The 12011-nt window shown below is 43.9% G+C and overlaps 1 protein-coding gene across 1 annotated transcript in view; it reads left to right on the top strand.

Moving 5' to 3' along the window:
• Positions 1-12011, top strand: part of GRIN2B (glutamate ionotropic receptor NMDA type subunit 2B) — a 502950-nt gene that overhangs the window by 424187 nt on the left and 66752 nt on the right. The window contains exons 7-8 of the mRNA XM_060245306.1: positions 3293-3446; positions 5899-6024. Coding sequence (XP_060101289.1) covers positions 3293-3446; positions 5899-6024 — 280 coding nt within the window. The remainder of the gene's footprint in view (positions 1-3292; positions 3447-5898; positions 6025-12011) is intronic.

Raw genomic sequence — 12011 nt, 5'->3', positions numbered from 1 at the left:
TATTCATTTATAGCCCACCTTTCCCACAACTGGGAACTAAAGCAGCTTGCATAATTTTCTTTTCCTCTGTTTTATCCTTAGAACCACCGTATGAGCAGGGGCAGACTGGGAAAGAACCCCTCTCCAGCATGCACTGCCTTTGTCTATCAAAGTAGGGTGGGAGATGGGAAGAGGCAGTCTGCTTGACCCTACCCTGCCCTCCCAATTCAGGAGGGAAGAAGAGTCAGACCTGCATAACCAATTAGCCAGGTGCAACTTTCCTCTCAGGTGGGCTGGGTGCTGCCTCCATCATGTTGCAGGTGGTTCAGTTGGGCCATTCTTCACTCTCTTTACACATGGCTCAGCCAGACTGAGTACCTCTGTTATCTCATATGGGGCTCAGCTGTGACAAGCTGGGCGCCCCCATCTGTCTTGCCTCACAAAGGGCTGAGCTGGATGCCACCGCCTGCTTCACCTTGCATGGGACTGGATGCTACTGTCTGCTTTGTCTCATTTGAACTTGGCTGGGCCAAGCCAGTCACTACTGTCTGACTCACTTCATGAGGAGTTGGACAGAGCCAGGCACAGCTAACTGCCTTGCCTTATGCCAAGCTGAGCTTGGCACCTCTACCCACATTGCACAGTCTGAGCCAAGTGCTGACTGCCGCACCCATCTTGCCTTGCATTGGGCTCCAGTAGACCAGGCTGCAGTTACTCCTCTTTGCCTCAGGTGGACTTGGTGCCACCTTTTCCACTTTGTATGGAGCTTGGATGGGATGGCCTCAGCCCTTCTGGCACAAGGCTGGCCTGGCCTAGGTTTGGTGCTCTTATGGCCAGTCTGCCTTTTCTGGTGAAGTAAATGATGCACAAGGTAATCCAGTGAGTTTCCAAGGCAAAATGGGAATGTGAGGTCCTAGTCTGAGACTAATCGCTATACCATGCTAGCTTTTGTGGAGTGACGGCTGTTGAGCAGCAGTGAGAAGTTGGTTCTAGGTGCAGCATGAAACTCATGTGGTACCAAATAATCTGGTGGTTCCTGATGGTCCTACCACTGAAGGGTCCTCCTTCAAAGACCAAAGTAACTCTGGAAAGGGTCCTGCCCCCTCCCCCAAACTTTTTCTGACAGAAACCAAGGCTGGGACTATCTGGCTATGCCGTTGCCTAACAATGGCCACTTGAGAGTATTTTTATCTGTTTTATCTGTTTTGTTTAAAGCTGCAAGTACTGTGTTTATCATTTGAGGTTTTTAAATCTCCAATGTGTTGATTTTTAAAAAGATTTTTTTTTAAATTTCAGATTTTTCTGCAAACCTTGGGCATTTTGGGGGTTTGTAGACCCCCCCCCCTTTTTTTGGAGGGTCAAGTAGTCATTTATTATCCAAGGGCCATTACAGATTCAATATACATCCAATACTAGAAGAAGAGGAGATTGAATTTATACCCCACCCTTCACTACCTGAAGGAGTCTCAGAGTGGCTTACAATCTTTCCTTTCCTCTCCTCACAACAGACACCCTGTGAAGTAGGTGGAGCTGATAGAGCTGCTCTTGAGAGGAACAGCTCTGTGAGAGCTTGTGACTGACTCTGGGTTACATCAGCAGGTGCAAGTAGAGAAGTGGGGAATCATACCTGGTTCTCCCAGATAACCACTACACCAAACCGGTTCTCATGTCATACAAGAACCAACATCAAAAAGACACCCATCTTGCCTGTTCACTGCTTCAATCTCCATATTTAAGTATCTTCAGAGCTGAGAATTTGAATATACAAGTGGGGACCTGTAACACTTGGCAGGGGATCCCTTCACACTCTTAATATTTTTTTTACCCCCTGTACCTTCCTCCAGGCCCTCTGCAGCTCCCCTTCACCATTGCTGTCACCAGCGCTGCTCCTGGTCATGCTGCTGGGCCTGCTGCAGCTCCTGACACCCCCCCCCCCACACACCAGTGCGCCCATTGTGATCCTCAGCCTCAGGTGCCAAATCTGCTGTGGTTCCCAATGCCCTTGCCTTAGCAGGCCTGGAGTGGCTACTAGCCTCCACTGCTGGGACTACTCCCTGTCCCCTCACCATCACCAGAGCAAGTAGATTTTTTTTCTGGAGGGATTTAAACCTCTCAATGTAATTGTAAGTTTCTAAGTTTAAAGAACTATTTGCTTTATATCAGTGTGGCTCCAATCTGTAGATGAGGCCACACTTGACTATTAGATGAACAGTGTTCGAGTGCAGTGGCACTTTTTAGACCAACAAAGTTTTATTCAAGGTTGGTCTTAAAGGTGCCACTAAACTCAAACTTTTTCCTGCTGCTTCAGACCAACCTGGCTACCCATTAGGGTTGCCAAGTCTTACCTGGCTCCAGGCAGGGGATTGCTTTGTGTGTGCAGCATGATGACATCACCTGGAAGTGACGTTATCATGCTGGGCACATTGCACACATGATGCTTTAGCAATCAGGTAAAAAACTCTATGGTGCCATGGAGTTTTTACCTGATTGCTAGAGTGTTGTGCACATGATGTGCCTGGTACAATAACGTCACTTCTGGGTAACATTATCGCATCAGGCATGTCATGATGCACAAGAGCTTTTGAGGGTAGAGCTGCCCCACCAGCCCATTATGGGGCAGCAGATTAGAGGCCCTGAAATCGGGGGAAACTCCCCACACAGCAGAAACTTGGGAAGCCTACTACTCACCTGCATCTAATGTGTTTATTAGATATGAGACAAGTGGAGATCTGCAATAGTTGCTGAGGGATCTGTTCCCCTCTTAACCTTCCCCTCCCCAACAATGATGCTGCTGGGACATCTCTGATTCCAGGCCTCTCCCAGACACCAAGAGGGATGCTGCTGAGACCAGGGAGGCTCCCTGCCACACCCCTCAAGTGGCAATGCTGCCAAGACCACTGTAGCTCCTAGCCAACAATCTCCCCACTAAGGGCAACAGTGCCAGAACTGTCATAGTTCCCAGCCTCACCAACACAACAAGGGTGAGACTACTGGGACCCTCAGAGCTCCAAGCCACACACACCCTGAGAGGGGAGGAGGTAGGTGTTTCGTCTGCTCAAGCACAGACAATGCTTTTATTTTTAAGGGGGGATACAAACCTCCCCAATGTATTTTTTTAAAAAAATTAGATTTTTCTGCAAACCTGGGAGGTCCCCCAAGTTTTCAGGAAAATCTGTGTAGCCCCTATTCACACATTTAGGTATCTGCAGATTGGGTTAAACTCAGCTATTAGAATGTAATATGATGACAGAAAGTAATAACTGAATGAAATCTGTATTCAGAAAACTGTAACAATTTATTTTCTTTCCTTTAGGTGGTTGCCAAACGAGCTTATATGGCAGTGGGATCCCTCACCATCAATGCAGAACGTTCAGAAGTGGTAGACTTTTCTGTGCCCTTCATTGAGACAGGAATCAGTGTAATGGTGTCACGAAGCAATGGGACTGTCTCACCTTCTGCCTTCTTAGGTAAAGGCTTCTTCTGAGGAATCACAGGATGCTGGGGATTACTTGATGAAAGCAGTTTCCATTTAATTAAATTATCAATTAATTTGCTGTGTTTAATTCTGTTCAAACAAGTTTATTTGGCTTCCCCTACCTTACTTTTCCAAATCAAAATAATTATGGTGAACATCTCTTTTACCAGCCTTTCTTCTGTGCCTTTAGCAATAGTGAAAAATAGTGAAATAATGAAAAAACGGACAGGGAGGGAGAAGAACTAAACAACCAGAAAACACCAGTTATCTCCCTTGTATAATGAAAACAATGTATTTAATATCACCAACACATAAAAAAATACACAGAACACTAGTAATACTTATGAGAAAAAATCAACATGTTGTAACACACACACTGTTGCCAATAAATACAATAGCCAGAGTAACATAAACCAGACCACCAAGTTCCATTACAGTTCCAGGCTTCCAAGGAATATGTAAAGACTTGTTCAACACTCAAAAGTTATATGAATACAAATTCTCCAAATGTGCTCCTGCAGCAAGAAGCCAGGTTTATCCACATGTTTAATGCCTTAGAACCAGGAGGTCTCAGTCAGCAAAATGATTTGTCATGCTTTGTATGACTTGATACTGCCTCTTTAAATCTTGCTTCTCTGTTTGAAGCATTTGTGTTACATTATGGCCGTTTTCCCACTCACGTTTTACTGGCGCCACGACCATCCTGACGCCGGCGAATCTGCCTGGATTTCGCATCAGAAGCTCCGGCGCTCCCAGAAGCGCCGGCTACTTCCGTCGCTAAGCCAGCGCAAACGGAAATCGCAAAGATGCAGGAAAACGTTTGCGCTGGCTTAGCGACGGAAAGCGCCGGCGCTTCTGGGAGCGCCGGCGCTTCTGTTGCGAAATCCAGGCAGATTCGCCGGCGTCAGGATGGTCGTGGCGCCAGTAAAACGTGAGTGGGAAAACGGCCTAGGTCTATATGAAGTGTGTGGGGCCTACTTTTATTGAGAGCTACTGGCCAAGCAGGAAGTATGTACCACTGAGTCTTGTACATTACAGAGGATGCAAGGCTCCAGAGATAAGAAATATTAAAATAAATATTTTTGAAGTTGACACATGGTTTTGAGAGCCTCAGAGTAAAGGCTGAAGTAAGTACGGTCCTGGCAGCATACATTTACTTCCAGCCATTGCAATGCAGTTGTATTTTTAGCTGAATAGTGATGCTTCTACCTTGTTGTTTGTTTACTTTAATACTCTTAGGTTATTTATATGTGCATCTCTTGACAAAGATATTTATCAAAACGGGAACTATAATGATCAAAATTCCGTTGAGAACCTACTTTATGCACATTTGGAGAATTTATTCATATCACTTCGTTTTCATTGTGCAAGGGAGATATCTGGTGTTTTCTGGTTGTCTAGCATGCAGAAATTTAGATTCAGGCGAGCAGGCATGTTGGTCTGAAGCAGCAGAACAAAGTTTGAGTCCAGTGGCACCTTCAAGACCAACAGCATTTTATTCAAGGTATACTCTTTCATGTGCACAGGAAAGCTTATACCATGATTGTTATGCAAAAATTTAGCACATGAAACTTCAAACCCTAATGCATCTCCAAAGGCACAACATCCCATATCCCCCTTCCCACTTCAGTCACTTGCATCTGTGAAAAAGCTGCTCCTGAAGGGTCTCTGGAATGCTCTGCAGCGATGTATTGCAGCTTGGGGGTAGAGATCTGATGGAAATTTCCCCCACAGGCAAAGTACCTTCTGCTTACTCTTCAGACTATGTGGATCCAATCCTTTGTCTGTTCATGCAGCTTAATTTCTGTGCATCTATCTGTTGCTAAAGCAAAGTGAATAAAACATTTGACCACTCAATGGTTTAACTATCCATTTGCACCCAGTTGTTTAACCAACTTTCTTATCTTACACTGTCTATAAGCAGGGCTCTGTAATTACTGGGTCCTGCAGTACAACAAAACAAGAATGCAAAATATGGTGGTGGATAAGTTTCCTGTGCATTGCAACGCTCCTTTTAAATAAAAACTAGCATTTAGCCCTTATGGTAGTGGAGCCGTGCTTTGCAAATGCATTGGCAGCACCTGTTGCAATCTTATAAGACAGAGTGGTGGCTGAGTCAGAATTCCAGTGGCTGAAAATGAGACTTTGGTGCCCTGCCTTCCCCATGACTAAATAGAATGAGTATAAATTATACAAAATACAAGAAAATCAAGTTCAATTTATATGATTTATTCTGGTCACATAATCCACCTTTTCTTGGTATAGACTTTGGATTTTTTGTACAGAATTAATATTTGTATTAATATAAAGAAAAAGCACAGCTCTGTCTATAGCTTTTGCCTCTGGCTCCCTCAGGCTTCCATTTAAGAAAGTGTGGTTGTATGTCCTGGTGATAGGATGGTATGAATTGCTGTGAATTACCCAATTTTTCCTCTTCCATTCAGAGCCATTCAGTGCTGATGTGTGGGTGATGATGTTTGTAATGCTGCTTATAATATCTGCGGTAGCTGTCTTTGTCTTTGAGTACTTCAGCCCTGTGGGATACAACCGATGTCTAGCTGATGGCAGAGGTAAGGAGATATACCTTTCATTTTCTCCCTGGCTTTTCTGAAAATAGAATTCTTTTGCACCCATTTTTGTTTATACATATGACCTAGGTTGTTTACACAGTTTATATTTTCTCTAGGAAGCAGGGCCAGTGCGTGGGAGTAGGCCAGGTAGGTGGATACCTAGGGTGCCACCTGGCCCACATGGGTGCTGCTAGGCAACCCCTCCCCCTGGCCAGTTGGTCTTGGGTTACCAGGCCAGCGCAGACTCAGGAGCCTGACACTGGTAGGTTGGCATGTGCTCTCCTCCAAGTCCATCTTCCCTTGTACGGGAAGCCAGGGTTGAAGGAAAGCATGCCATGCCCTGCCGTTCTCTCCTTTGAAGCCGAGAGCAGCGGGGCAATGCAGCAGCATGTGCACTCCTCAGAGCCCGCATTCAGTTGGCTCAGAGGAGTGCACAGGCCACTGGCCACTCTCAGCTTCTCAGAGCGGTTCATCAGCCTGTGCTCTTTTCTGAGGAGAGCACACCTTGCCACTCCCACCTTCAAAGCCAAGAGCCATCGCCCTTCCCTGACCTTACCTTCCCAGATCTGCCCAGGGTAGGGGTGTTGGCATGGCCTAGGACACCAGGAACTCTGGTTCTGGCCTTGCTAGAAAGACAAGGAGAAACAAAAATATGATCAGAGAGCTCTGTGAATAGTAGAGAATCTAGACAGATTCATTTTGGGGGTGGGGAATGTTAAAACATCTGCAATGTCTTGAAATATGAAGCCTCTAATTGCTAGGGAGAGTAGCACCCTGATCTTCTGCATGTGTACTCAGAAGCAAGGCCCACTGATTTCAGTAGAACTTTCTCCTAACTGTGCTGCTTTTTAAGTTATTAAATTTGAAATAATAATTATCTTGGACAACTATTCAGATTTGAATTTCTGTATTGCAGTTATGTAATATTTGGAAAAATTTGTTATGCATATAAATTTCAATCCTGATTTCTAAAAACCCTTGGCTAGTTTCCTTGCTTTGGCTCTTGCCTTGGATTTCTTGGATGTTGTTGTCATGTTCATTGCAGCGACCTTAATGGAATAATATGTGAATACATTTCTCATTGCATTAGTTACATTACCCACTTCACTGGGTCACAGAATGGATTAATGCAGGGTTGCCAGATCTCCCAGAATTACAACTGATCCCCAGACTACATAGATCAGTTCCCCTGGAGAAAATGGCAGCTTTTGAGGGTAGATTCAATGCTGAAGTCTCTCTCCTCGTCAGGCTCCATGCCCTAATCCCCAGGATTTTAGTGTGGAGTTGGCAAACCGAGATTAAGCCAAAGTGCCTCATGGAGCACCCACTGCACAGTAGTAACCCTGATAACATTTCTTCACCTCCAGATTATAATTTTGTGTCAAAAGTGTGGAGGAAATAAGAAAGCTACTCTGCTAAGGGGCCATTTTTTAAAAAAATAAAATAAATAAAAGCAGAAAACATGCCCAGTCTCTCCTGTCATATTCGAATACCCTCATAAATTTGAGATAAATTGTCCTGTAATTTAAAAACATATCTGCTTGCCAAAGAGAGGGAAGTTACAGTTTAGGTATTGGTTGGGAAAGGAACAGAATTTGCGGGGGGGGGGGGGGGGGGGAGTAGAGAATAAGAATGCAAAACTCAACTCTATCTTTGATCAGATGATTTATGAGAGAAGCACCAAGGACAGGCATAGTTTATATATCACAGAAATAGAATTTGGATAACAGTAAGTTACTGGTACTCTCTTCTCAGCTTCATTAAGCTGTGAAATGGCCCCCTAACTGAGGCCTTCTGGTTTGTCCACAGGCTGATAATGTTAAAATGCTTGAACTGAAATGTTTGTGTGGAAACCTCTTTCCCTGTATTCCAAATTTGCCCTGGGCAAAGTTACACCACTGAGTTTCCAAGCCCTGGAAAAAAGGATAGATTTGTAATGGAAATTTAGTCAGAGCTATACACACAGACATGCTGAAGGGGGCTGTTGTCTATGTTAGCTGTAGACAGCATACATGGGCAGATTCTCGTATCTAAGTAGACATATGCAGACTTTTAAATACACATGTAGAGTTAGTACAGGTGGGTGAACACATGAGAGTGAGAACTGGATCCAACATGTCAAATGATAAGATAATTCCAGAAGTATAGCCTTGTCACTCTGTGGCAGCAGAATTAACAAGAGTCCTCAATGCCACTGGTTCATATGGAGAATATACTTTGTAGAAGGCTTATTCAGATAAAATGGTGGGGTTTCTCCCCTTTCCAGTGAATGCTACATTTAAGATTTCCTTTTAAGTCCTCACAGAGCAATTTATCAAAGGAATGTTTACTACCACACTTCCATTTCACTTTTTAATGGTACTAGGCAATAATGGCTATGTTTTCTGAAAATCATTTCCTCCATGGTATTTTTATTTATTATTTCAGAACAAAAGGTTACTGAATCGCAATCATGTAATTCTTAGTTTATTGCTTTTGAGGCTGTATAAAACAGGGGTGTGGAGAAAGTCTGCTGATGATCCACGGACCTTTGTGCAGTGAACCACTTTGTACTTCCTGTTCGTTGGGGTTCTTGTAAAAAGTGCTGGAGTAGGTGGACCTCTGTCTGATCCAGCAAGGAATCTCTTATGTTTTGAAACAAAATTACATGCTTGGGATCACTGAGCAAAGATTAGTTGGGCCTTAATTATCAAGAGAGTCTGAGTACACTATCTTGCTTTGTAAATTTGGCAGACCACAGAAATGCTAGTAATAGACTGGTTTATTTATTTATATTAAGATTTATATTAAGATTTATATCTGTCTTATTTATGCAAGACAGAAGTCATTCCACCCCAGCTTACACACCAGTTTCAGCAACAGTTCCATGTAACTGTGAAATAAATTGAAGATATAAATGTAAGCCCATTACCCATTTTCCTTTCTTTCCCTTTTAAAAAACTTGACTTGCATCTTCAAATTTTTAAAATGCAAATTACAAGCATAAATTCAGATAAATTAATTTGCATGCAAAAATAAATGTTGATGAAATGCTTCAGTGTAAAGTATTCAAAAAAGCCAAGAAATGCAAAATGGATGTTTCTCATAATAACTTACCTCATCTGCATTGCATATGTAGGAGCCAGATTTGCCATCAGATATATTCATTCAATTCTTATTGAAAGTCAACTTGGAGTTGTGGCATATAGGACTGCATTAATAAACATAACTAATAGCCTCTCTGCACTAAGTTCAAGTTAGGTGTACTTGGAATGGAAAACATCATGTTCAAGGAACACTTTTTGATTCTAGCTGTTCAGATCACAGTAACATTGTAGAACTTAAAACCGATTTTAAAAAGAGATAAACCTGTGTAGTCACATATTGGAATACAACAACAATAAATATGAATCCAAAATTTATTACAGAGCTGGAACCATTGTGAAAATAAGATTTCATTCATGGGAGTGTTCCTAGAAGTCTAAAATTGTAGTCTGAGAAAGATACATGGATGTTTCTGTCAAGACAGACAGCTAAGCATAATGTGCGAGTAGCTGTGTGCTTATATTCTCTCACCTTCTATTGTGATTTGAGTTGCAGGGTCGGCCTGTAGTCATGCAGTCAGACCAGATTTTGCAGGTCTTTGATTAAGAAAAGTTGGATTTATTTATAGATACAGGTGGATTTATTAAGCTAGCATTTTTGCAACATTTTGCCCTTTCTCTGAGCTCCTTCTACCAGCATTGTAGCATCAAAACTGAAGTGGATCAGGCAAAAATAGGGTTGCCAGCTCCAGGTTGGGAAATACCTGGAGATTTTGGGTGTGGAGCCTGAGGAGAGCAGAGTTTGAGGAGGGACTTCAATGGGGTGTAATGCCGTACAATCCACCTTCCAAAGCAGCCATTTCCTCCAGATGAACTAATTTCTGTCACCTGGAGATCACTTGTAATCCCAGGAGATTTCCTGCCACTACTTGAAGGATGGTAACCCTAGGAAAAAATGATGATTTGGTATTCACTGCATTTTACAGCTAGAGGGGATTTGGACCACTCTACCTACTGCCATGCCCTGGGATCTGTAGGCTGCCTGTTTCTAGGGATGCCAGTTCCCAGGTACCAGCAGGGGTTCCCCTGATGCCAGCCACCTGCCTGGCGGGAGAGAAGTCCCGCCTCAACAATCTCTGGGGGCACCTCTTGAAAAGAGTGGATGCCACTGGCTCCCACCGTGCAAGAGGCATGCTCTTTCCAAGTGGGTGCCACCCTCCCCAACTTGGAAAGAGCAAGTGCTGGGTGCTGCCCGCTGCCACTCTGCAATAGGCATTTTGCCTCTTGCAAGCTGGGAGCACACAGTACTCACTCTTTCCAGGCAGGTGCCCCCAACTCCCTCATTGCGAGAGACAATTTTGCCTTTCGCAAGGCAGGATCCCGGAGCCCCTGCTTTCCCCCCTAGCCATTTTAAGGGAAATTTCCCTTTAAATGGTTGGAGAAAAGCAGGGCTGTGTGGAAGCATCAAGAATGTGATGATGTCACTCTGTGCAACATCATCACATTGGAGTGGCCATGACCCTCCTGGAATGCCCCCCCCCCCCAAATCCCACCACCAGGGAGAAAATTGAACCTGACAATGCTACCTGTTTCTCCTCTGCCATTGTAATTTGTGTACTCCTTTGTTTCAAGGAGTTAAGATAATGGTGCTTACAAACTTGCAGTTCAGTTTTCTTTTCAGTTGTCTCCTATTTTTTCAGCCTTTTTTTGGGGGGGGGGAAGGTTGTCTGAATGAAATTGCTAACCTGTTTGAAGGTAGATTGCCAAAGCCCTGTTGATGCTCTTGGCAGAAGGAGTTAGTGACTTTAGCGGAGCCTGGCCACTTGTTGGTTGCAGTGGCATTTCTCAGGGCCCTCAAACATAGTCCCTTAAGAACATAAGAGAAGCCATGTTGGATCAGGCCAGTGGTCCATCCAGTCCAACACTCTGTGTCACACAGTGGCCAAAAAACCACCAAGTGCCATCAGGAGGTTCACAAATGGGGCTAGAAGCCCTTCCATTTTGCCCCCCCCCCCAATAGCACCAAGAATACAGAGCATCACTGCTCCAGAGAGTTCCAATAATATGCTGTGGCTAATAGGCACTGATGGACCTCTGCTCCATATTTTTATCCAATCCCCTCTTGAAGCTGGCTATGCTTGTAGCCACCACCACCTCCTGTGGCAGTGAATTCCACATATTAATCACCCTTTGGGTGAAGAAGTACTTCCTTTTATCCATTCTAACCCAACTGCTCAGCAATTTCATTGAATGCCCATGAGTTCTTGTATTGTGAGAAAGGGAGAAAAGTACTTCTTTCTCTACTTTTTCCATCCCATACATAATCTTGTAAACCTCTATCATGTCACCCCGCAGTCGACGTTTCTCCAAGCTGAAGAGCCCCAAGCGTTTTAACCTTTCTTCTTAGGGAACGTGCTCCAAACCTTTAATCATTCTAGTTGCCCTTTTCTGCACTTTTTCCAATGCTATAATATCCTTTTTGAGGTGCGGTGACTAGAATTGTACACAGTATTCCAAATGAGACCACGCTATCGATTTATACAGGGCATTATGATACTGGCTGATTTGTTTTCAATTCCATTCCTAATAATTCCCAGCATGGCGTTGGCCTTTTTTATTGCAATCTCACACTGTCTTGACATTTTCAGTGAGTTATCTACCACGACCCCAAGATCTCTCTCTTGATCAGTCTCTGCCAGTTCACACTCCATCAACTTGTATTTGTACCTGGGATTTTTGATCCCAATGTGCATTACTTTGCACTTGGCCACATTGAACTGCATCTGCCACGTTGATGCCCACTCACCCAGCCTCAATAGATTCCTTTGGAGTGCCTCACGACCCTCATTCTCACCACCCTGAACAATTTAGTGTCATCTGCAAATCTGGGCACTTCACTGCTTACTCCCAACTCCAAATCATTAATGAACAAGTTAAAGAGCATGGGACCCAGTACTGAGCCCT

Source organism: Heteronotia binoei, chromosome 8, assembly GCF_032191835.1.
Source record: "Heteronotia binoei isolate CCM8104 ecotype False Entrance Well chromosome 8, APGP_CSIRO_Hbin_v1, whole genome shotgun sequence".
NCBI lineage: Eukaryota > Metazoa > Chordata > Lepidosauria > Squamata > Gekkonidae > Heteronotia > Heteronotia binoei.
This window is presented reverse-complemented; position numbering and strand designations above follow the sequence as displayed.